This window comes from Pantherophis guttatus, chromosome 3 (genome assembly GCF_059756535.1).
Source record: "Pantherophis guttatus breed Tessera chromosome 3, ASM5975653v1, whole genome shotgun sequence".
Lineage (NCBI taxonomy): Eukaryota > Metazoa > Chordata > Lepidosauria > Squamata > Colubridae > Pantherophis > Pantherophis guttatus.
In genome coordinates, this window is record NC_142065.1 from 11,568,491 (window position 1) to 11,594,048 (window position 25,558).

General features: G+C 44.4%; 1 protein-coding gene across 2 annotated transcripts in view; it reads left to right on the forward strand.

Moving 5' to 3' along the window:
- Positions 1–25,558, forward strand: part of LAMA5 (laminin subunit alpha 5) — a 236,639-nt gene that overhangs the window by 72,100 nt on the left and 138,981 nt on the right. For both annotated transcript variants that reach the window (XM_087889038.1, XM_087889037.1), the window contains exons 5-7: positions 5,803–5,973; positions 7,084–7,181; positions 24,216–24,331. In XM_087889038.1, coding sequence (XP_087745164.1) covers positions 5,803–5,973; positions 7,084–7,181; positions 24,216–24,331 — 385 coding nt within the window. The remainder of the gene's footprint in view (positions 1–5,802; positions 5,974–7,083; positions 7,182–24,215; positions 24,332–25,558) is intronic.

Genomic DNA, 25,558 nt, shown 5'->3' on the forward strand with positions numbered 1-25,558 from the left:
AGGAGACAGGTGAATTTTTGAGTTCAGCATCTGTGCGTAGTTTGAAACCATGCACAATCTCTTCTTTGTCTATATATTCGGTATAAAAATTGGTTCGTCTGACTAGGTTTCAGTGAAGATTTATGAGTATGAGATATGTATGAGATATGAGTATAAAGTATGAGAGCAGAGACAAAGGAGAGGCAGGAAAAATTAAAATATGGGATCTGGAATTCAGCAATCAATCAGAGAAATTCTGAAATGTCATCGAAATTTCTTCAAAAAACCATTGGGAGTCTCTTTGCTTATTTATAATTAAATTTATATCCCACTCTACTCTGGCCCAGTCATGCCTGCAGATTCATTGGAGAAGGCAACGATATCAGTCATGGTTAGTGGAACAAGAAGAAGGAGCAAGCAAAGAACAGGCTGGCTTGATAACATCAAATCTGATGTAAAGATGAACGACCAACAATTGAAATAAGTTGTCAGGGTAGCATGGAGAGCACTTGCCTATAAAGTCAATATCACCTTATAATGCCTTGGTAAGGCCCCTCTTGGAATGCTGCATCCAGTTTTGGTCACCATGATGTAAAAAAGATGTGGAGACTCTAGAAAGAGTGCAGAAAAGAGCAACAAAGATGATTAGGGGACTGGAGGCTAAAACATCTGAAGAACAGTTGCAGGAATTGAGTGTGTCTAATTTAATGAAAAGAAGGACTAGGGGAGACATGATAGCAGTCTTCCAATATCTCAGGGGCTGCCACAAAGAAAAGGGAATCAAGCTATTCTCCAAAGCACGTGAAGGCAGGATAAGAAGCAATGGGTGGAAACTAATCAAGGAGAGAAACAACCTAGAACTAAGGAGAAATTTCCTGAGAGTTAAAACAATTAATCAGTGGAACAACTTGCCTCCAGAAGTTGTGAATGCTCTAACATTGGAAGTTTTTAAGAAGATATTGGATAACCATTTGTCTGAAGTGGTGTAGGGTTTTCTGCCTAAGCAGAGGGTTGGACTAGAAGACCTCCAAGGTCCCTTCCAACTCTGTTATTCTATATACCAGTGATGGCTAACCCTTTTCTTGTTGTGTGCTGAAAGTGCGTGGGCGTGCGTGGGCATGCTGGAACCCATAATGCAACATGTCCCCTGCACATGCGCACACAACCCCCCCTGCTCTCCCGCGCATGCACAATTTCCCGCCCCCCGTTTTGGGCCTGGCAGGCCTCTCTGCAGCCTCCTGGGCCCAAAAACGGGCCACGGAGGGTGCATTGCAGACTCCCGCATGCGAATGTGACCCTTAGCTCCGGCCTGTGCCCAACCCCCCCCACCGCAAAAGTCCGCTGGTTGGCGGGAGGCACACGCACGCATGCGCGGTGGAGCTGAGCTGGGCGACGGTTTGCGTGCCCACAGAGAGGGCTCTGTGTGCCAGCTGTGGCACGCGTGCCATCAATTCGCCATCAAGGCTATGTACATTCTATATACAAGACGCCAAGAGTCAGACACGACCAAATGGTTAAACAAAAAGAATATATTCAGCGATGATCTTTTTTTCCTTCTTCTTAGCAGATAGCTGATTCCTGGCCTTTTCCAGTGTTGTGAACTTTACCTTTTAATCATTTTTTGAGCTTTCCAAAGCTGATAAAAGTCTGTGGGACTGTGTACTTCATGCATCCTGTTGCAAAATTCTACTATAATCTTGAGTCATGCTGGCAGAATCATTCCATCTGTGTGGATGCTACGTTCCAGCTGGGAAATCCTGCTGACAACTGGGCGGGGGCGGGGACGGGAAGAGATGGGGTGTATAGGAAGAAGGATATTGTACAGTTGCAGACATCTTACCTCACAAAGCAAAATCAATACAGGTCGTCCTCAACGTACAACCACAATTGAACCCAAAGTTTACATTGCTAAGCGAGACTGTTGTTAAGTGAGTTTTGTCCCGTTTTGCAACTTTGCTTACCACAGTTGTTAAGTGAATCATTACACAGTTGTTAGGTGAATTTGGCTTCCCCCATTGACCCCATTGAGGTCACAAAAAGAGAACCACATGACTGCGAGTTCAACATCCCTGATCTATAACATTGTTTTTCAATCTTGGCAATTTTAAGACCCGTGGATTTCAACTCCCAGAATTCCCTAGCAGCCTGTTGGCTGGGGAATTCTGGGTGTTGAAGTCCATGCATCTTAAAGTGGCCAATGTTGAAAAACACTTGCTGATAAAATTAAGGTTTTCTATTCTTTAACTCTAGGGATGCGGTGGCTCAGTGGCTAAGATGCTGAGCTTGTCGATCGAAAGGTCGGCAGTTCAGTGGTTCGAATCCCAAGTGCTGCGTAATGGGGTGAGCTCCCGTTACTTGTCCCAGCTTCTGCCAACCTAGCAGTTCGAAAGCACGTAAAAAATGCAAGTAGAAAAATAGGGACCAAGTTTGGTGGGAAGGTAACAGCGTTCCGTGAGCCTTTGGCGTTTAATCATGCCGGCCACATGACCACGGAAATGTCTTCGGACAGCACTGGCTCTTCGGCTTTGAAACGGAGATGAGCACCGCCCCCTAGAGTTGGGAACGACTAGCACATATGTGCGAGGGAAACTTTTACCTTTACCTTTTATTCTTTAATATTTTGTTTTCATGGATCTGAGACAACAATTGTTGAATTTGAAGCAACATTTATCATGAACTAAGTGAAATGAAATTAATATTAGACCCTGAGCCACAGTTCTGATTTGCGATCTAAAACAAGCTCACAAATTATTTTTCATCCCCAGTTGCCTCATCTTTAAAACCAGAACACTTATGATTTATCTGCCAGGTATGCTGTGCAGTGGAGTGAGATGAGAAAATAATTTACTCTAAGCTTTTAAAGAAGCGCATAAGCATTGAATTAATCCGACACTATGGACAAATTATTTCCAGATGGAAAATCAAATGGATTTTTACCCTCTTTGAAACTTTCCCAGAAATCTGAAGTCTCAAAATAAAATTGGAAAGACATGAGGATTATTTGTTTCCAAGGATTTTTAATTATTTCAAATCCTCCTCCTCATTTTAACTGAAAATTTGGATTATAAAATAATTGATAATATATATTATAAATAAAGCATAATGCTGATAGAAAAGTAAAGATAAGGTTTCCCCTGCCCAGTTGTCTCCGACTCCGGGGGTGGGGTGGGGGACAGTGTCTTAGTCGAGGGAGCCAATGTTGTCTGAAGATGCTTCCCTGGTCATATGGCCGGCATGACTATATGCCGAGATGCAAGGAATCCTGTTACCTTCCCACCGAAGTGGTACCTATTTATCTACTCGCATTTGCAGGCTTTCGAACTGCTATATTGGCAGGAGCTGGGGCAAGTAACGGGAACTCACCCCATCATGCAGCACTTGGGTCTTGAACCCGGGATGTCAGTTTTTCAGCTGACAAGCTCAGCATCTTTAACCGCTAAGCCCGTGATGGCAAACCTAAGGCAGTGTGCCTGAGGTGCCACGCAGAGCCATCTTTCTGGGCACGTGAGCTGTCGTGAGCACCCCGGCTGGTGTTCGGGCCTCCGGTGCACATGCCCGCAATTCAGGGGACCCAGCTGGTCTATGGAGCTCTCCTGCACATGCGTGCGCATTTGTGCATGCGTGTGAGAGTACCTGCATGCAGCGCATGCATGTGCAGACACCGTTCGTGCGCATGCATTGTGCGTGCAAAAACCACGCACACTCGCAGATGGTGCAATTGCGCGCACAGCACACAGGAGGAGCAGTGCAAAAGTTGCATGCATGTTGAGGTTGCGTGCGCAGTGCACGGGCATGCAAAAACTGTGCACGTGTGCAGATGGTGCAGTTGCGTGCGCAGCGCATGGGGAGGAGCCACACGTTTGCGTGGATGGCACACGCGGGAAAGCGCACAAAGTACGTACCTGTTTGACACTCAGTGAGTAAAAGGTTCACCACCACTACACTAAGCCATCTTGCCCCCTAATGCTGATAAAAGATGAAATAAATTAGTCTATGTTTGGAAGGAAGCCTTTTCTATCACATAATTCTTCCAGAAATCAGATTGACCCCAAACCTTGCTGGCCTTTCTCATGCACAGAAAACTTGATTTTGTGCCCAAGCGTGCAGCCTTTGTCTTCTGGCTATGTAAGCGATTGATTTATAATTTAGCTACTGTGGGTCTTTTTTTTTTTTTTTTACATATGTATTTTATGTGTTTTATTTAGTTTTTTATCTATATTTATTGTAAGCCGCGCAGAATCACATACTGTATTTTTCAGAGTATAAGATGCCTCTTTTTCCCCCCAAAAAAGAGGGTGAAAATCTGGATGCATCTTACACTATCATAATTTTAAACTGTTTTTAATAGGGTTGCTGATTTTAATTTTATTTCATTATGATTTGTATTGGAATTTGTCATTTTGTAAGCCGCCTTGAGTCCCCAGGGAGAAAGGCGGCATATAAATCGCAATAATAAATAAATAAATAAATAAATAAATACTCCGAATGTAACCCCACCCAGCCTCGCAAACGGAGATTTCAGAGGCTGAAAGAAGCCTCAGAAACGAAGCCTCAGAAAAGAAGCCTCTGAAAGGCTTCTATCTAAAATAATATGGCAAGCAACAAAAGAAGAATCAGTAAAGGTTCTAACCGAACTATGCTAACAAATCTGGAGAATGACACAATAACCAACAGATCGGAAGAGTTAATCTATATACCAATACCAAAGAAAAGAGATTGAACAGAGTACAGATAGTCTTTCAGAATAAAAGCTTCTGACAGAAGCTTCAGAAAAAAAGCCTCCAAACAGAGCTTCAGCCTTTTTTTCTGATCCCCTTGTGTAAGCCAGATTCACTTAACAGCCGTGCTGCTAACATAGGAATTTGCAGTGATTCGCTTTACAACCGTGGCAAAAGAGATCCTTAAATGGATAGAATTCACATAACAGCTGTCTTGCTTCACGATGGAAATTTTGGTCTCAATTGTGATAGTAATTTTTTTTTATTATTTGATTTATATGCCGTCCTTCTCCGGAGACTCAGGGCGGCTTACAATGTGCTCAGCAATAGCCTTCATCCTTTTGTATATTTATACAAAGTCATCTTATTGCCCCCACAAACTGGGTCCTCAGTTTACCTACCTTAGAAAGGATGGAAGGCTGAGTCAACCTTGAGCGTTGGTGAGATTCGAACCTGCAGTAATTGCAGGCAGCTGGTCTTAATAACCAGCTTAATAACAGGGTGCCTTAGACCACTGTACTACCAAGGCTCTTATGATAGTAATTGCAAGTAATTGTGATTACCTGCAGTCTGACTTCTATGCACGTAAAATCCTTTTTATAATAAATAGTAGATATCCAGTAATGCTGTTTCTTCAGGTTTCTGCCATTAGCTACTGAACATTAGTTGGAGTTTCTGGAGAAAGATTTATTGCCAAATCTGGGGTTTTAGAGCAGGGGGTCTCCAAGCTTGGCAACTTTAAGCCCGGAGGACTTCAACTCCCAGAATTCCCCAGCCTGGGGAATTCTGGGAGTTGAAGTCCTCCGGGTTTAAAGTTGCCAAGCTTGGAGACCTCTGTTTTAGAGAGAGATTGCCTGAACAAAGTACTTTCATTTTATGAACTGTATTTTTCTGGTGCAGGTTGCACAATGTATTTTTATGAGCAAACCAAGTCCGTATAATAAAAAGTGAGTATATTTTTGTAAGTAGTGATAAAATGCTGTATATAGGTCATAAAAGTTTAGTTTTGTTTTTTTTTTTACATTAAAAAGAAATCCTGGAAAAAAATTGCTCTTTAATTTCTGGAAATGTTGCGTTTTAAAAATTTCTCTTTGGGGTTTTGCAGATTGTGGTTTCCTTGGTGAATGGGCGTCCAGGAGCCATGAATTTCACGTATTCCCCTCTTCTGCGGAATTTCACCAAAGCAACGAATATCCGTTTACGCTTCCTGAGAACCAACACTCTGCTCGGACACCTGATGGGGAAGGCCTTGAGGGATCCCACTGTGACCAGGAGGGTGAGATGCTTCTAAAATTTCCTTCGAATTGTCAACTTGATCACTGCCACTAGTCCAGTTGTTTCTGGAGATGGATGAGAAATTAACGTAATTGTAAACCAGGGGTGTCAAATGCAAGGCCTGCGGGCTGAATGAGGCCTGCAGGGTGCTTAGATCTGGCCTGTGGGGCTGCCCTGGAAACAGTGAAGGCCTGGACCGCAGTGCCTCTGCTAGCGAAAATGGAGGTTGGGGGGGGGCGCAGGAGCTCCATTTCGCTGGCAGAGGGCTGCAGGATGCCGTCGCGTCCAAAAACTGAGCTCGCAAGGACCGCACAGGGCCCCCTGAACTCTGTTTTTGCGGGCAGAGGGCTGCAGGATGCCGTCATGTCCGAAAACTGAGCTCGCAAGGGCCGCACACGGCCCCCTGAACTCTGTTTTTGCGGGCAGAGGGCTGCAGGATGCCGTCGTGTCCGAAAACTGAGCTCGCAAGGGCCGCACACGGCCCCCTGAACTCTGTTTTTGCTGGCAGAGGGCTGCAGGAGGCCGTCGCACCTGAAAACGGAGCTTGGGAGCCCGTTTTCACTGGCAGAGCCTCAGGCCACCACAGATGCCCCAACACAAGTGACATCAAGCTGGCCACACCCACCCTGGCCATGCCCACCTCGGCCCCCCCAAGGTCAAACACAACTCTGATGCAGCCCTCAATGAAATCAAGCTTGACACCTGTGTTGTAAACCAACTGTTTACGATGGATGTTCCTGTCAAGGTCTACCTGTAATATTTCTCAGCTGTCAGTCACTTCTGTTTCTTATTACCTTTTTTGGCATAAAGTTCTTGGCAGATCCACGATGCCATCCTACAGTTATTTTGTCATAAGGGTGACATGGCTACCAGCCCAATGTAATCTTGCAGCTTTAGCCCAGCCACCTAAATCAGTAGGTTGGGAGATTACCAAACACAACCAAGCTCTCTGAATGCTGTTTTTCTTTACTTGTAAAATGCTTATTTGATTGCCCAACCAAGACTAGCTTTGCCCTTGAGTGAATATTCATGCCTCACGATTTTCTCACAGTGGTGAGAATGCTGGAGCGGTTTTTTATGCAAATTGACGAAGGAACCTCTGTTTTTCTAGTATTACTACAGCATCAAAGATATCAGCATCGGAGGACGTTGCGTCTGCCATGGTCATGCTGACGTGTGTGACGCCAAGGACCCTAAAGATCCTTACAGGTAAGTCTTCTTTGAAAAACCAGTGGTCAGCAGCCCCAAAGTCACATGATCAAAATTTGGATGCTCGGCAACTGACTCATATTTATAATGATTGCCAAAGTCCCAGGGTCATGTGATCACTTTTTGAGAGCTTCTGACAAGCAAAGTCAATGGGGAAGCTAAATTCACTCAACAACCTTCTTACTAATTTACTTACTAACGGCAATGATTTGCTTAACTTAACTTAAGAAAGAGTGCAGAGAAGAGCAACAAAGGTGATTAGGGGACTGGAGGCTAAAACATATGAAGAACGGTTGCAGGAACTGGGTATGTCTAGTTTAATGAAAAGAAGGACTAGGGGAGACATGATAGCAGTCTTCCACTATCTATGGGGCTGCCACAAAGAAGAGGGAGTCAAGCTATTCTCCAAAGCACCTGAGGGTAGAACAAGAAGCAATGGGTGGAAACTAATCAAGGAGAGAAGCAACTTAGAACTAAGGAGAAATTTCCTGACAGTGAGAACAATTAATCAGTGGAACAACTTGCCTGCAGAAGTTGTGAATGCTCCAACACTGGAAGTTTTTAAGAAGATGTTGGATAACCATTTGTCTGAAGTGGTTTAGGGTTTCCTGCCTAAGCAGGGTGTTGGACTAGAACAGTGTTTCCCAAACTTGGCTATTTTAAGATGCATGGACTTCAACTCCCAGAATTCCCCAGCCAGTATGCCTGGTTGAGGAATTCTGGGAGTTGAAGTCCATACATCTTCAAAGGGTCAAGTTTGGGAAACACTGGACTAGAAGACTAGAAGGTCCCTTCCAACTCTGTTGTTCTATTCTATTCTATTCTATTCTATTCTATTCTATTCTATTCTATTCTATTCTATTCTATTCTATTCTATTCTATTCTAATGTGGCAAAAAAGGTCATAAAATGGATCAAATGTCATTTAACAAATGTCTCACTTAGCAACATAAATTTCAGGCTTGACTGCGGTTGTTAAGTCAAGGATTACCTGTGCTTAAGAGGAATGGAGCCATATATGGAGAAAAAAATGCCCATTAAACAGACTGGTTTCAAAAAGCGCTGAGCAAAACGATAGCTAACATAAAATGGATGAGTTAGAGAGCAAGAGAACATCAGGGGAAGGTTTAATTTTGCTTCTTGGGTACATCAGGGCCTTTGACTTATTAAATCATGCCTGAATGTGGTTCTTATTATGACTAATGGGCGTAGCAGAATGCTCAATTATTCTTTTGTGGAAACCTTACATTCAGCCAAAAGCTACTGTGAAAAACTACGTCTGGAGAATAGACAGGGTACGGAAATAAAGTAAAGATGAATAGTGATCTCATATCTGTTTAAATTATATATTAAATATGTTCAAAGAATGAAAGGATAACATCTGGAATCAATATTGGAGATTGAAACATGAATAGTTTGTGATATGAAGAAGACACTGATTTGGACCCAAACCAAGAATTGTTATGAAAGTAAAAAATGAAGAGTATTAATCCCAAAGGTCCCTTTTTCAAGAGGCAACTGGACTTTCTTTGTTTTTCTTTGAAGATGTTTCACTTCTTATCCAAGAAGCTTCTTCAGCTCTGAAGCTTCTTGGATGAGAAGCGAAACATCTTCAAAGAAAAACAAAGAAAGTCCAGTTGCCTCTTGAAAAAGCACCTTTGGGACAACCATGACCTAGATGACCAAGAATCTCCATAGATTTTTAGCTATGCAAAGAGTATTAATGTTAAATATTGAAGGAAAGGTCAAGCAATGCGCTTAGTGAATTCAGAATTGATGATGAAGAAGCGAACTTGGTAAACTGCTTTGTTTTCCTGAGCTCAAGAATATATTGTCAGTTGCAAGAAAACAGGAGTTGAGATAGAGTTCAAAAATACAGTACAAGTTTATTACACAAGAACCTGATCCACTAACGTTCAAGACAAATTGACACTAGATAAGAATCAATGGAATTCACAGGGTTGGATTTACTGTAGTTAGTTCCCTTATGGCGGTGTAGAGACTTCAAACTGATGACACATTTGACCTCATCCTCAGCCCTGGCTATCTCCTACATTTATAAAGATGGACTGAAATTTAGGAGATTAATCCTAGAAAGGAAGGCAGATATAGATATTGTGAAGTGATGAATTTTGGAGATGGTTCCTGATATGGATTGCAAGAGGAACTAATCATGGATCTAATAAATGCTGAAGAATTGAGCATTACTTGAGAGAATTCATTTTATTCTATTGAAACATCATTCCTACCTCTTGAAGATGCAGTATATCTGTGGACCAAACACAAGCATTGAATCTAGTTCTTCAGAGGATGTGTGGATATAGACAAAAATACAATATGTTTGTATATGTTTTGCTATCTCCCTGCTTTCAAAGCCCATGTTAATAACAATCTCTTTGCTAAATTGGATTAAGAATCCTTTGTTAATACCAAACAAACGAAAAAGACAACATCTATTTGAAGCTAAAACTACACAATTAGTGGTTTTGGAAAGTCCCATGAAGATTATGTTAATTACATCAACAGTTTCCTCTAGATATTTTCTTTATTATGTTTCCTTATCTTTTTCTCAGAGAAATTTGGGATTTTCCCACAATGGAATGCCATTGCTTTTTTTTCTTGTAAATATAAATTGTTTCATGGTTTCTAAAATTAATTTATAGTGACATCTGTAGAAGGACAAATAAGAAGGTAATCTTTTTTTAAGTAAAAAAGGCATGTTTTTGGAGCCCGTGTGTTTTAAAAAGATAGGATAAACAGAAAATTAAAATGAGGGAAAAAGCAAAGAGGAAGCAACAGCTCGGTTTTTAACTCAGGAATAACCTTCACCATACTGAATAATTTTGATAAGTCTTTTTTCTCACGATACTGATAAAGAGCCGGTTCATAAACAGAGGTAATCAGAGATTAACAGAGAATTCATAAACAATCCATCTCACCTCTCCTGATCTGAAATTTAGGAATGAACCATCTTTACATTAGCTCCCATATTGGACGTGTATTGATAACATTCTTCACTCTTGATATAGCGATCAAAACCTTTTTTTGATCTTCAAAACTTTACACCATGTCATTCTTCCCAAAACCATGCTAGCAACTATAAATACTAATTGAAACAGAATAATAGCGGGGAAAGCCCGTTTCTCCGTATTATCCATAAATATGAAAATAAGTCTCATGTTAAAATCATCAAAAACATATTTCATATTCTTTATTCATTGATTTATCAATCTATATATATAAAAGCGAGATCCCACTCACACATCATCATGAAATCTCCAGCACCGTAAAACCTACAAACTTGAAATTTGCCACATATGTTCCTCTTGGCTTCTAGGTGCTCACTAAGAAAGGATTTTTCGAAATGACCATTAGAGCATTAGTATTTACTATATTATGATTAACACACTCTGATGCTAAGGAGTTCTACTCCCCCTCCCCACCTGAAAAGAAATCTGTTCCAAATGCAAAAACACAAGCAGAGGAGAGGAGTTTCAGTTTTACTTTCACAGCAGCAAGCAGGGGATAGGATAGGGGAGACTTCTGTGGGGCAAGGCTGAGGAAGAGAAGGGGATAAGATAGGGGAGGCTTCTGTGAGGCAAACCTGAGGGAGAGAAGTGGATAGGATAGGAGATATTTCTGTGGGGCAAGGCTGAGGGAGAGAAGGGGAGAGGAGAGGCCAATCATAACTACTCATTAATTTTCAAACTGTAAGATTTATCAAGCCCGATCACATAGTTTCGTAGCAGAGCAAAGGTATTCAGCTAGTATGAACATAAACCTTCTGTTCTTAACCACAGCGATCCCAGAATAATGAAATGTACAATATGACATCACAATTGAGATTTGCACCTTTGATCTTTGATCTGGGTTTTGGTTGTGTGTCTTTAATACAGTGGTACCTCGGTACCCTTCGTTAATTGGGTCCTGGAGGCACAATGAATACCAAACTCCTGCCAACAGTGTACGGCAGCAGCCAAAAAAGCTAATACAATCCTTGGTTGTATAAGCAGAGACATAGAATCAAAATCACGTGAAGTATTAGTACTGCTTTATAAAGCCTTAATAAGGCCACACCTGGAATATTGCATCCAGTTTTGGTCACCACTCTACAAAAAAAGATGTTGAAACTTTGGAAGAAGTGCAAAAAAGAGCAGGGGGTTCTCTAAGGTCCCTTTCAACTCTCTTATTCTATTCCTGTGATGGCAAACCTATGGCACGCGTGCCACAGGTGGCACACGGAGCCATATCGGTGGGCACGCAAGCTCAGCTCCAGCAGACATGCACGCGCTGGCCAGCTGATTTTTAGGTCTTCTGGGCCCACTGGAAGTTGGGAAACAGGCTGTTTCTGGTCTTTGAAGGGCCCCCAGGGGTTAGGGGAGGCCATTTGCACCCTCCCAGGGCTCCTAGAAAGCCTCTGGAGCCTGGGGAGGGCAAAAAATGGGCCTACCAGGCCCACCATGCCATCATGTGCCAAAAGTGGGGGACGCTCGGGGGGTCACACACGGTGGGCAGGGCACATAGAATTATGGGTGTGGGCACGCACGCACATGCCCCCCCTCGCACTCCCCCACTTTTGGCACGCGATGGCAAAAAGGTTAGCCATCACTGTTCTATTCTATTCTAAATAAGATGATTAAGGGCCTGGAGACTAAAACATATGAAGAACAATTGCAGGAATTGGTTATGGCCAGTCTAGAGAAAAGAAGGACTAGGGGTGACATGATAGCAGTATTCCAGTATTTGAAGGGCTGCCACAAAGAAGAGGAGGTCAACTGATTTTCCAAAGCACCAGAAGGCAAGACAAGAAACAATGGATGGAAACTAATCGAGAGAAGCAATTAAGGAGTTACTACTGGAATTAAGGAGAAACTTTCTAACAGTCAGGATAATTAAGCAGTGGAACAGCTTGCCTTTAGAAGTAGGTGCTTCATCACTGGAGGTTTTTAAGAAGAGATTGGACAACTACCTATCTGAAATGGTATAGGGTCTCCTCCTTGAAGAGGGGGTTGGACTGGAAGACCTCCAAGGTCCTTTCCAGCTCTATTATGATTGATTGATTGATTGAAAACGAGGATACCAAAGAAAATTTTCCCATGAGGAATAATGTAGTGAGTCACAAGACTGTTGACACTGTCAAGTTGTAGCTCGTGAACTGCATACCAAACAAACAATGAGTACCAGGGCAAAGGTTTTGGGCCAAAATGCATTAGATACCAAATTTCATAATCATTAGTTTATTTGTCAAGCATATATAAAATAACAGGTAAAAGTATAAACATAATTTGAATACATGAAAAGAGTAAGTAAAAAGGAATATTAGGACAGGAACGGTAGGCACACTGGTGCACTTATGCACGCCCCTTACAGACCTCTTAGGAATGGGGTGAGGTCAACAGTAGACAGTTTAAGGTTAAAGTTTTGGGGGTTTGGGGAAGAAACTACAGAGTCAGGTAGTGCATTCCAGGCATTGACCACTCTGTTGCTGAAGTCATATTTTCTGCAATCGAATTTGGAGCGGTTTACCTTAAGTTTGTATCTATTGTGTGCTCATGTATTGTTGTGGTTGAAGCTGAAGTAGTCATTGACAGGAAGGAAATTGTGGCAGATGATTTTATGTACTATGCTTAGGTCAGATTGAAGTCGGCGTAGTTCTAAGTTGTCTAAGGTCAAAATTTGGAGTCTGGTAGCATAAGGTATTTTATTGCGGTTAGAGGAATGGAGGACTCTTCTCGTAAAATATCTCTGGACTCTCTCGATTGTATTTATGTCCGATATGCAGTGAATTTTGATGCGTTTCGAAGCAGTTGAGTACCAAAGTACTACGGTAGTTACTATCAGGACACAATCGCAAAGAAGCCAAGTTGTGTCATATCACCACAATGGATGTTTCATTACTTTTTATCCAGGGGTGAAATGCTACTGGTCCGGACCAGTTCAGGTGAACCGGTAGTAATAAATGCTACCAGTTCGGGCAAACTGGTAGTAAAAAAATGCTACTGGTTCAGTTGAACCGGTATTTCCGATGATCAGCTATGCCACGTGATTTATATTCGCTAGAAAGTAGGAAATCCTGCTTTCTAGCAAATCTAAATCGCGCGGCACAGCTGTTCCACCCCCCTCGCTGTTCTATTTACCTTTGAAGAAGTAGAAAAGGCTTCTTAATCCTCCTTCTTCAGTGCTGTACGGTAGCGCCTGCATGCACGCAAAGTGCGTGTTTGGCATGCACTGCACATGCGCACGCAAAGCGAACTGGTAGCGAAGCGAACCAGTAGCAGATTTCAAAGCATTTCACCCCTGCTTTTTATAGATAACTATGAATGGTGGTTATCACAACTCCAGGCGAGTCCAATCAATCAATCAATCAGTCATCTAATCATCTTCTATAAGAAGGTCTGAAATTAAATGATCTGCCTGAAAAAGTCTGCAAATGACATCCCAAAGGTGCTTTTCCAAAAGGCAACTGGACTTTTTCTTGCTTTTTTCCCCTTGAGAACGTTTCGCTTGTCAATGAAATGAAACCTTTTCAAGGAAAAACAACCAGGAAAATCGAGCTGCTTTTTGGAAAAGCATCTGTGGGACAACCATGACCTGGATGATTGAGAATCTCCATCGGCATTCTGCAAATGAAAGTTCTTGCGTTACATCTCTAGGTTTTGGAAACCTTGTATTTGGTAATAGCTACCGGTATTTTACAAGAGGTTCTTGAGTCACATCTCTTGAGTGGAGAAGCCAAGAGAATACTCAAGATATATTGCACATGTCTGTTTAGTCTCGCATAGTGTACGTATTCACCAGTGAAAAATGTAAACTCTCAGAAGGACTTTGGCAGATTGCTCATTCTCCACGCAGCTTGACATAAGCGGTATTGTGCAATGGATGGAGAGCCTAAAATGTTGGCTGTTTCTCCCAATGAAATATATGGAGTATTTGTTTCTTAATTTCTAGACCAGTGATGGTTAGCCTTTTTGGTGCCAAGTGGACAAAGCACGAATGCACGCACGTATAACCCAAACCCCCAAAATGCAATGTGAGTGCCCCCCCATGTCCCGTTTTGGGCCTGGAAACCCTCCTGCACCAGCCTGGAAGCCAAAATGAGGTGTGGGGGTGCTGCACGAGGGGCCCACACACCATAATTTGGGCCTGAAAGCCACCTGCACCAACCTGCACCCCCCCTGCACATGCACCCTGCCCCCCGCTCATGTGCGCGCGTGTCCCCTGCATGTGCCCCACCCCCCATGTATGCGCGACAAAGACCCGAAGACCAGCTGGCCGGCGGGAGGTACGCGTGTATGCATGGTAGACCTGGGCGCCGCAGAGAGGGCTCTGGTGCCACCTGTGGCATGCGTACCATAATTTCATCAACATGGTTCTAGACCAGTGATGGCTAACCTTTTTGCCGTTGCATGCCAAAAGCATGGGGAGCATGGGGAGGTCGCCCATGTGCGGGCCCACACTCATAATTCAATGTACCCTGCCCCTGCTCATGCGCGTGCGTCCTCCTGCACACACACACACACTTTTAGCACGTGATGGCCCGGTGGGCCCGGTAGGCCCGTTTTTCACTCTCCCCAGGCTCCAAAGGCTTTCTAGGAGCCTGAGGAGGGCGAAAACACCCCCCCAGAGGCCCTCCAGAGGCTGGAAACAACCCATTTCCCAACTTCTGGTGGGACCGGAAGGCCCAAAAATCAGCTGGCCAGCGCACACATGTGCGCTGCAGCCGAGCTATGGCAATGCTCACATGCCTACTGATATGGCTCCGTGTGCCACCTATGGCACCCTTGCCATAGGTTCGCCATCATGGTTCTAGACTGATGAATAGGGCCCAGGGCGAAGGGATTTCATTTTGAGTGTCAAAGGAAGAAGGTTTGTGGATTAGTGATGATTACATTGGGAGCATTTGCATTGATCAGAATACAGGTAGTCCTTGATTTACAACAGTTCATTTAGTGACCGTTCAAAGTTACAACGGCACTGAAAAAAGTGACTTATGACTGTTTTTTACACTTACGACCATCGCAGCATCCCCATGGTTACGTAATAAAAATTCAGATGCTTGGCAACCGACTCATATTTATGTTTACCTCAACATGAGGTAAACATATTTACCTCATGTTGAGGTATCGTGGGGTCATGTGATCCCCCTTTTGCGACCTTCTGACAAGCAAAGTCGATGGGGAAACCAGATTCCCTTAACAACCGGGTTACTAACTTAACGATTGCAATGATTCGCTTAACAACAGTGGCAAGAAAAGTCGTAAAATGGGGCAAAAGTCACTGTACAAACGTTTCACTTAGCCACACAAATTTTGGGCTCAATTGGGCTCGTGAGTTGAGATGTATCTGTACAGTCGGTCGTAAATTGAGGATTACATACACAGCGTCATTTCCTTTTGTTCGTTTTAAAGATGTGTGCTGCTCCTTTTCTATGAATAGGTTTTGTATAGCTAGTGACCTAACAACAAATGAAGCTTCATTAGAATAGAATAACAGCGTTGGAAGGGACCTTGGAGATCTTCTAGACCAACCCCCTGCTTAGGCAGGAAACCTTACATCAGACAAATGGTTACCCAACATCTTCTTAAAAACTTCCAGTGTTGGAGCATTCACAACTTCTGGAGGCAAGTTGTTCCACTGATCAATTGTTCTCATTGTCAGCAAATTTCTCCTTAGTTCTAAGTTGCTTCTCTCTTTGATTAGTTTCCACCCATTGCTTCTTGTTCTACCCTCAGGTGCTTTGGAGAATAGCTTGACTCCCTCTTCTTTGTGGCAGCCCCTGAGTTATTGGAACACTGCTATCATGTCTCCCCTAGCCAGGGGCGAAATCCAGCAGGTTCTGACAGGTTTTGGAGAACTGGTAGCGGAAATTTTGAATAGTTCGGAGAACCGGCAAATACCACCTCTGGTTGGCCCCAGAGTGAGGTGGGAATGGAGATTTTGCAATATCCTTTCCCCAGGAGTGGGGAGGGATTGGGGATTTTGCAGTATCCTTCCCATAGAGTGGGGTGGGAACGGAGATTTTGCAGTATCCTTCCCCTGCCATGCCCACCAAGCCATGCCTGCCACGCCACGCCCACTAAGCCATGCCCACCAAGCCACATCCATAGAACAGGCAATAAAAAAATTTGGATTTCACCACTGCCCCATGTCCTTCTTTTCATTAAACTAGACATACCCAGTTCCTGCAACCGTTCTTCATACGTTTTAGTCTCCAGTCCCCTAATCATCTTTGTTGCTCTTCTCTGCACTCCATTATCTGAAGTTGTTCCGAAAAAAATGCATTCCGAATTTCAAGAGCTGGCATTGAAAAGCTGAATTTTGTAGAGGGAGGGGTCTCCTTTCCCTCGCCCTGAAGTTTCAGGAAAACCTCAGTGTTTTTTGTCACATTCTCTTATGGTGGACAGTTGTCCTCGTGGCTTCTGCATCCTCTCTGGGTGATTCAGAAACATTTGGTTTGCATTTTGTGGGAAAGAATGTTGTATTTTAGCCTAACAGGGCAGTTCATTTTCTTGGAAGGAAATGCATTTTTCTTATGTCCATTTCCTTTGTCTTTTAAGACTCATCGGTCATTTTTGTCAAGAAATCTGGGGTTGTGTTATAGCCATTGTTAGACTGTGAAGCGGTGCTAGAGAACTCTTGCTTTCAAGGGGCCCAGCTCTTTTCAACAATCTGCTTTTCTCCGTGACATCCTAGAAACAACCTGTTTTTTGCAGATCCTTCTCATGATATATGAGCTGGCAACGTTTCAGCAGATTTTGCAATATGATTGAATTCACCTCCTTTCTGAATGTGGACCATCGATTGAAGATGCAGAATACTTGGAGATGCTTCTTTGGAAAGGAGATTAATTCTTCCAAAAGTAGTCTTTCATTCTGAGGATGAATTCATTCATTCCTTTTTTTTTACCTGTCCAATAATTAGATGTATGAATAGGAAAGATTCCTTCCTTCCTTCCTTCCTTCCTTCCTTCCTTCCTTCCTTCCTTCCTTCCTTCCTTCCTTCCTTCCTGCCTGCCTGCCTGCCTGCCTCCCTCCCTCCCTCCCTCCCTCCCTCCCTCCCTCCCATTTATTCCTTCTTTCCTCCCTCCCTCCTCCCTCCCTCCCTTTCTTCCTTCCCATCTCCCTCTCTCCCTTTCTTCCCATCTCCCTCCCTCCCTTCCTCCCTCAAACAATCACACTTTTAGATTTGTAAGGTTCTGTCAATGAGCTTTACAATAAAAGGGTATTAGTTCAATTCCTATCTGGTTTATCCCATGAGGCTGATATCAATCTTGGAAATCTGAAAGTGCAAATCCTTCTCCCATCATTGTCTCCTTTACAGCCTGGGAAACTAGGGAGGGTGAGCCTCTTGCCCTACCCACTGTCTAGCTGTGGGCTGTGCTGCCTCTTATCTGATCTTTCTCTTAGCAGGGTCTCTTTGCCCACTCTCCCAAGTTTTTCCCAAGGTCTATCACCGTGATGGTGAACCTATGGAACCTATGCCACAGGTGGCATGTGTAGCCATATCGGTGGGCACGTGAGCTAAACTCTGGCGAGCATGCGCATGCTGGCCAGCTGATTTTCGGGCCTTCTGGGCCCACCGATGTAGGGAAACAGGCTGTTTTCTGTCTCCAGAGGGTCTCGGGGGTGGGGGTGGGGAAGGCCCTCTGGAAGTTGGCAAATGGGCCATTTCCAGCCTCCGGAGGGCTTCCTGGGGATGGGGAAGGTCATTTTCGCCCTCCCCAAGCTCCTAGAAAGGCTCTGGAGGCTGGGGAGACAGAAAACCGTGCCATCGCATGCCAAGAGCAGGGGAGGGGAAGCAGAGGGGTCATGCATACATATGTGGGGCACATGGAATTACAGGTGTGGGCACGCATGTGCGCCACCCTCCTCCCCGGTCCTGGCATGCAATGGCAAAAAGGTTAGTCATCACTGCCCTATACCATTTCAGAGAAATGGTTGTAGAATCTCTCCTTAAAAACCTCCAGTGTTCTTCTCTTGCATTCATTCACGTAGTTTTATTCACCATCAATACAAAGGCTCAGTCCAGACTATACAATACAGGAATGTTGGAACAGAGCATCGGTGACATTTCGGAATCAGTTAACTGTAGATGGAGTTTATTAAAAGGACATTGCCTGAAATATCTAATTTTTCCACTCATCCTAGTCCAGTGATGGCTAACCTTTTCTGGATAAGGCTGTCCTCCTGGGTGTCGCCAGCCGACATAACTTGGCTGACGGCACCCTGAGGAGTCCCTCTCTGTGGGAGCGAACTGGTCGGTGGGAAGCTGTTGGTGGCAGAAGGCGGTCCCGTAGATATCCTGGTCCTATGCATATGCCCATGCCCAAACTCCCAGAGTGCAATGCGTGTGTGCCCCCTACATGCATCCCACCCCTGTGCATCCACGTGCCCCCTGCATGCGCCCTGCCCCACTGCATGCACAGGCGGCCCCCGGCATATGCCTTGCCCCCCCGTACATGCACACACAGTCCCCGCATACGCCCCTCCCCCATGCATGCGTGGCAGAGACCCGAGGACCAGTTAGCAGGTGGGAGGCACGCACGCATGCACAGTGGGGCTGAACTGGGGCGATGGCTCGCGTGCCCACATAGAGGGCACTGCGTGCCACCTCTGGCACGCGTGCCATAGGTTCGCCATCACGGTCCTAGTCCAATGCATTACGAGAATTGCACTGGAACTGTTTAGGTAACTTTCCCTGGCAATGTTTACTGAATAATAATTCATCAAATAATCTTGATCAATCAATCTTAAGTGATTTTGAAACTTGAAACACGACCAGTGATGTGATTCCAACCTTTATATTTATCCATTCATTGCATTCTTTCAAGATTATATGCATAGGAGACATTATTTTAGTTTATTTTGTATAAGCACAGCTATTCCAGATATAACACACAACTATTTCAAAGATATAGTGTAAGATTTGAGGGATGCCTCAATGTGTATTTGCATTTCTGCAAATTTCCTGGGAAAGGGATGAATTTGCAGGTTACAATTATAAATTAAAATAACTTTTTGTATCCACTCAGATACCATAATCCACGTTCGGATGATTGAAGAAGGATTTAGCTTTATTTCTTCTATATATTGTTCCTGTATCATTCTAAGCCTGATTATTTAAACCAGGGGTGTCAAACACACATCGCCATGGTGGTGTCACGTGACATATTGGAACTTTTCCCAGGCGTGAGCGTGGCCAGCGCGTGACACATCCGGCCTGTGGGAGTTTGACAGCCGTGATTTAAACCTGTAAGAGGGTGATTATACCCAGCATTAAACCATAATAGCTGGCTTCATAAAGGAAACTTCTCTGCTAGAGACGATGACACAGAAACCATGTTAAATACAGGGAGTCTTTGACTTACGACTACAATTGAGCCCAACATTTCTGTTGTTAAGTGAGACAGCTGTTAAGTGAGTTTTGGGCTTTTGGCCCATTTTGCGACCTTTCTTGCTAGAGTTGTTAAGTGAATCAATACAATACAATACAATACAATTCTTTATTGGCCAAGTGTGATTGGACACACAAGGAATTTGTCTTTGGTACATATGCTCTCAGTGTACATAAAAAGAAAAGATACATTCGTCAAGGATCATAAGGGACAACACTTAATGATAGTCATAGGGTACAAATAAGCAATCAAATCATACTAGGAAGCAATCAATATAAATTGTAAGGATACAGCAACAAGTTACAGTCATACAGTCATAAGTGGGAGGAGATGGGTGGTAGGAATGATGAGAAGATGAGAAAATTAATAATAATGCAGACTTAGTGAATAGTTTGACAGTGTTGAGGGAATTATTTGTTTAGCAGAGTGATGGCGTTTGGGAAAAACCTGTTCTTGTGTCTAGTTCAGTGCTGGGTAACCTTTTTGCTATCACGTGCCAAAAGTGGGGGGGAGTGCAGAGTGGTCATGCGCGCGCGTGCCCATACCCATAATTCAATGCGCCCCACCCCCCACGCATGTGCTTGCGACCCCCCCCCGTGCTCTCCCCACTTTTGGCACATGATGGCACGGTGGGCCCAGGAGGCCCATTTTTCACTCTTTCCAGGCTCTAGAGCCTTTCTGGGAGCCTGGGGAGGGCAAAAACAGCCTTCCCCATCTCCCAGAGGCCCTCCGGAGGCCGAAAACAGCCCGTTTGCCAACTTCCGGTGGGCCCGGAAGGCCCGAAAATCAGCTAGTGGAGCTGAGCTCGCGTGCCCACTGATACGGCTCCGTGTGCCACCTGTGGCACGCGTGCCATAGGTTCGCCATCACGGGTCTATTTGTTCTGGTGTGCAGTGCTTTATAGCGTCATTTTGAGGGTAGGAGTTGAAACAGTTTATGTCCAGGATGTGAGGGGCACTGTAACCGTCATAAATATGAACCAGTTGCCAAGCCTCTGAATTTTGACCATGGGGATGCTGCAATGGTTTTAAGTGAAGAAAAACAGTCATAAGTCACTTTTTTTCAGGGCCGTGGTAACTTTGAACAATCACTAAACGAACTAAAGTAAGTCGAGCACGATTGGTCCTGGAGCAGAACGTTTGTTTAGTGTTGGTCTACTGGTTACACGCAGAAGTAGAAGCTCCGTTGAAATTCCTGCAGTGGCTGGTACATCATTGTTTGTTATTTTTTTAAAATAGAAGATGTATCTATTTTTAAATCCTGGATTATGAACAAGCGAACACTGCGCAGTGTATATGTGTGGTGCCAGGGGAAGGAGAGGCAGGCCCCGAGGGGGGAAATGAGTAATTGTAGAGATAAAAGCTGGAACAGGACTATATTAACCATGCAGCTGACAGATAGTGTTTTCCTTGGGCGGGTACTGGGGAATGGAATTTTGTAGCATGAGGTCACCTCTTGATAAAGCAGTAGACGGGACAAAATTCTTGCCAGGTACTTTCAGAACTGCCTATTTTTTTTTTTTTTAAAAAAAACAACACTGCAAATCCAGCTGATGAAATCCAACGTTGAAGGGTACAGACAAAGGTACATACAGGTAGACCACGTATGCACACCCAAAAAGGACTTTCTCCATTTGGAAACCGCTTCTGGATTTTGTGCTTGTGATGGGAAAAAATGGAAACTTTTGATTTGGGTTTTGCTGATTAGACAGGGTTGTTTGTTTTTTTTATAGAAATGGATAGTAAGGTAGTCCTCGGCTTAAGATCACAATAGAGCCCCAAATTTATAATTTTTTTTTTAAAATTTGATTTATATGCTGCCCTTTTCCGGAGACCCAGGGCGGCTTACAATGCGCTAAGCAATAGCCTTCATTCTTTTGTATATTTATACAAAGTCAGCTTATTGCCCCGACAACTGGGTCCTCAATTTACCTACCTTAGAAAGGATGGAAGGGTGAGTCAACCTTGAGCCTTGGCGAGATTCGAACCTGCAGTAATTGCAGGCAGCTGGTCTTAATAACAGGGTGCTTTAGACCACTGTACTACCATTGTAGTATTGTACTAACAATAATAACTTTATTGTCATTGTACATGGATACACAGTATATCCATACAACGAAATTCACTTAACACCCAAAGACCAAGTCCAACACACATAACAATCCCCAAACACACTCCCACCCACTGCAATTCCCCATCTTTAAACCACCCAAACATCCACACAACAGACCAAGTAATGTTGTCCAACAGCTCAGTGATGGCTCACTTATGTTGTTAAGTGAGAAGTTTGTTAAGGGAATTTTGCCCCATTTTATGACCTTTTTAGCCACAGTTGTTAACTGAATCATTGCAGTTGTTAAGCTAGTAGAAATAGCAATAGCACTTAGACTTATATACCTCTTCACAGTGCTTTACAGCCCTTTCTAAGTCAGCCTGTTGCCCCCAACAATCTGGGTCCTCATTTTACCCACCTCGGAAGGATGGAAGGCTGAGTCAACCTTGAGCCTGGTGAGATTTGAACTGCCAAATTGCAGTCAGCAGAAGGAGCCTGCAGTACTGCACTCTAACCACTGCACCCCCGTGGCTCCTAATAGCATGGTTATTAAGCGAATCTGGCTTCCCCATTGATTTTGCTTGTCCGAAGGTCACAAAAGCTGTTCGCATGACTCCGGGACACTGCAACCGTTGTAATTTATGAGTCAGTAGCCAAGCACCCAAATTTGGATCACGTGACGGCAAGGAAGCAGCAACGGTCGTAAGTGTGAAAAACGGCCATAAGTCGAAATTTTTTCAGTGCCGTTGTGACTTTGAACCATCACTAAATGAACTGTTGTAAGTCGATGACTATCTATATATATTATTGGGTGAAAATAAAAAGTTGAGGCTGTAATGTTTTTATTTTCTACTGTGCTAAAAAAAAGAGTCAGAAGTCAACTCCTTTTTTTCCCCTCTTTTTCTCTTTCTACCCCACACTTTCTCCTTTTCCCTTTTCCCACCCCACGTTTCCCATTATATTCATTTTCTTTGTGTTTTATATTCTGATAACAAAATGATAAATTTTGAAAGCTTAAAAAATTACCTTCTGGGATCTTTTACCACTGTTTTAATTTTCTACTCATGGAGTAGAAATTTTCAATCATTTTGAGAGTAGGAGCCGGAGGCTAAAATAGATGAAGAACAGTTTCAGGAATTGGGTATGTCTGGTTTAATGAAAAAAAGGACTCAGGGTGACATGATAACAGTGTTTCGATATCTGAGGGGCTGCCACAAAGAAGGGGGAGTCAACCTATTCTCCAAACACCTGAAGGCAGGACAAGAAACAATGGATGGAAACCAGAGGTAAAATGCACTTACCTTTGCTACCGGATTGCAAATGTGAGCACGCGCGCCTCCTCCACGCATGCGCAGAGCCTTCAAAATGGGACGTGATGACGTCCGAGTGGGTGGGCGGAGCCTCCCATCGCCGGCCCTACCAGATCGCACGAGCCAGATAGATCTGGCTGAATTTCACCACTGAGGGAAACTAATCAAGGAGAGAACCAACCTAGAACTAAGGAGAAAGTGAGAACAATTAACCAGTGGAACAGTTTGCTTCCAGAAGTTGTGGGCGCTCCATCACTGGAGGTTTTCAAGAAGAGACTGGACAGCCACTTGTCTGAAATAGTATATAGGGCCTCCTGTTTGAGCAGGGAGTTGGACTAGAACAGGGGTCCCCAACGTTTCGGACCTCAGGGACCACTAAATTCATAATTTTAAATCCCACAGACCACTAATACGATCTGCCTAATGACCGGCTGGGTGGGCGTGGCTAGGTGGTCATGTGACTGAATGGGCATGGCCAACTTGGTGTCACTCACATTGAGGGGTGCCTCGCCGTCTCTACTTGCCCCTTCCCTCCCAGCCACTCATCACCTGCCCGCCCGAGCTCCTTAGGGCCCCAACAGGAAGCAGTTGTTGGAGCTAAGCAGCCTCCATGAGAAAGAGTTGGCAAAACAGATGGCTCAGTTCAAATTGGATCTGGCCGAGAAGGAGGCTCAGCAGAAGCACCTCACTGAGGACTGTGAGCATAGGCTTTCCAAGCAGAGGGAAGACCTGCGGGAGTGCAAGGCCAGGTACCGGCGCCTGGAGGCTCAGTGGGCTGAGATGGTCAGCCAGTTCCAGGCCATGATGCAGTCCCACTGGAACGAGGCCCTCCGGCTCCTTGCCACCAGCGACACTTCCCTTCAGGCTTTGCCAAAGCCCCGCACCAGGAGGCTGAAGCAGAATCCAAGTTTGAATTCCTGCCCCCCTCCAACCCACACAAAAAGACCCCAAAGGGGGAGACTCTTTGCAGCAACACAAACATTCATTGCACATATTCGGCCCATGGGCCATAGTTTGAGGATCCCTGATTTAGTGCAATATAAAAAATACAAATAATTTTTCTGTGTACCACCAAAATTTTCTCGTGGACCACCAGTTGGTGACCGCTGGACTAGAAGACTTCCACGATCCCTTCCAATTCTATTATTCTGTAGACCACAATAGACCATGGAGAACATAGGCCAGCTGGTACTCCAAAATTCAAGGTCATGTAAAAGCAATTGGTATGATGTATCCATACAGATGTTTGCATTGGATTCACTGCCCTTTTTATTTGCAGGTTACAGTGTGACTGTCAACACAATACCTGTGGTGGGTCGTGTGATCACTGTTGTCCAGGATTCAACCAATTGCCTTGGAAACCAGCCACTACCGACAGTGCCAATGAATGTGAACGTAAGTTTTGTAAGAAACGAAAACTGACACAAGGTGCATTGAAGGATTAACATACACAGATTAGTATGGAGCCCCTATGTTCATGGGGCTCGCGGGCAAGTGCCCATCAGGCCCATGCGTTAAGACAGCCCTACCCCTCTTTGCAGATGGAAGCCAGTCTTTAGACCAGTGATGGTAAACGCACACATGTGCATCCGGAGCATCGGAAATCCAAAGACCAGCTGGCTGATGCACATGTGGGCACCAGACATCTGGTCTGCGAGTTTCCAGTATGCACATGCGTGCCAACCAGCTGGTCTTCACACAAGCCGGAGCGCCAGAAACCCAAAAACCAGGTGACTGGTGTGCATGTGCACACCGAAAAACCAGAAGAACAGCTGGCAAAGGCACGCATGCCCACAGAGAGGCTTTAGACTTTCTCTGTCAGCTCAGCCTGCCTCAAAGGGTTAGCATTGTGGGTTTTTAAGAAAAGGCTGGGATTCAAGTAATTTAACAACCAGTTCTCTGCCCTAATGATTTCTTCCAACAACCAGTTTGCCAAAACTGCTCAGAAAATTAACAGCCGGTTCTCCTGAAGTGGTGCGAACTGGCTGAATCCCACCACTGCACCTGTCTGAAATGGTATAGGGCAGGGGTGGATTTCTTGGAGGGCCAGATCAGCATTGTAGTTGTCCTCCATGGGTCGTCTGGGGAGAGTGGGAGGAGACGGGATGGATGCCCTTCTGCAGCACCCTTGAATGGGGTGCGAGGGGGGGGGCAGCGGGCAGCTCCTGCATGCCCCGTTTTCAACCTGGACAGCCTCCTGCAGCATCCTGCCGGCCAAAATCGGGTGCGGGGAGGCAGATCCGGCCCGTGGGCCTTGAGTTTGACACCCCTGGTATAGGGCCTCCTGCCTGAGCAGCGGTTTCGACTAGAAGACCTCCAAGGTCCTTTTCAGCTCTATTCTGATTGATTGATTGATTGACTGACTGACTTGGGAAAAACAGGAAACGGAGTCTCCTGAATGGAAATCAGGATGCTAACCTAACAATTAAATAAACACGGCATAACATAAGATTAAAATCAAAATCAAAATGCACTCAGAACCTTTAACGTTATCTTGAGAATAATTCAAAAGGGCTGTTGGAGAGTAGTATTTATTTATTGATTGATTGATTGATTGATTGATTGATTGATTGATTGATTGATTGGTTCGATTTATATGCCGCCCTTCTCCGGAGACTCAGG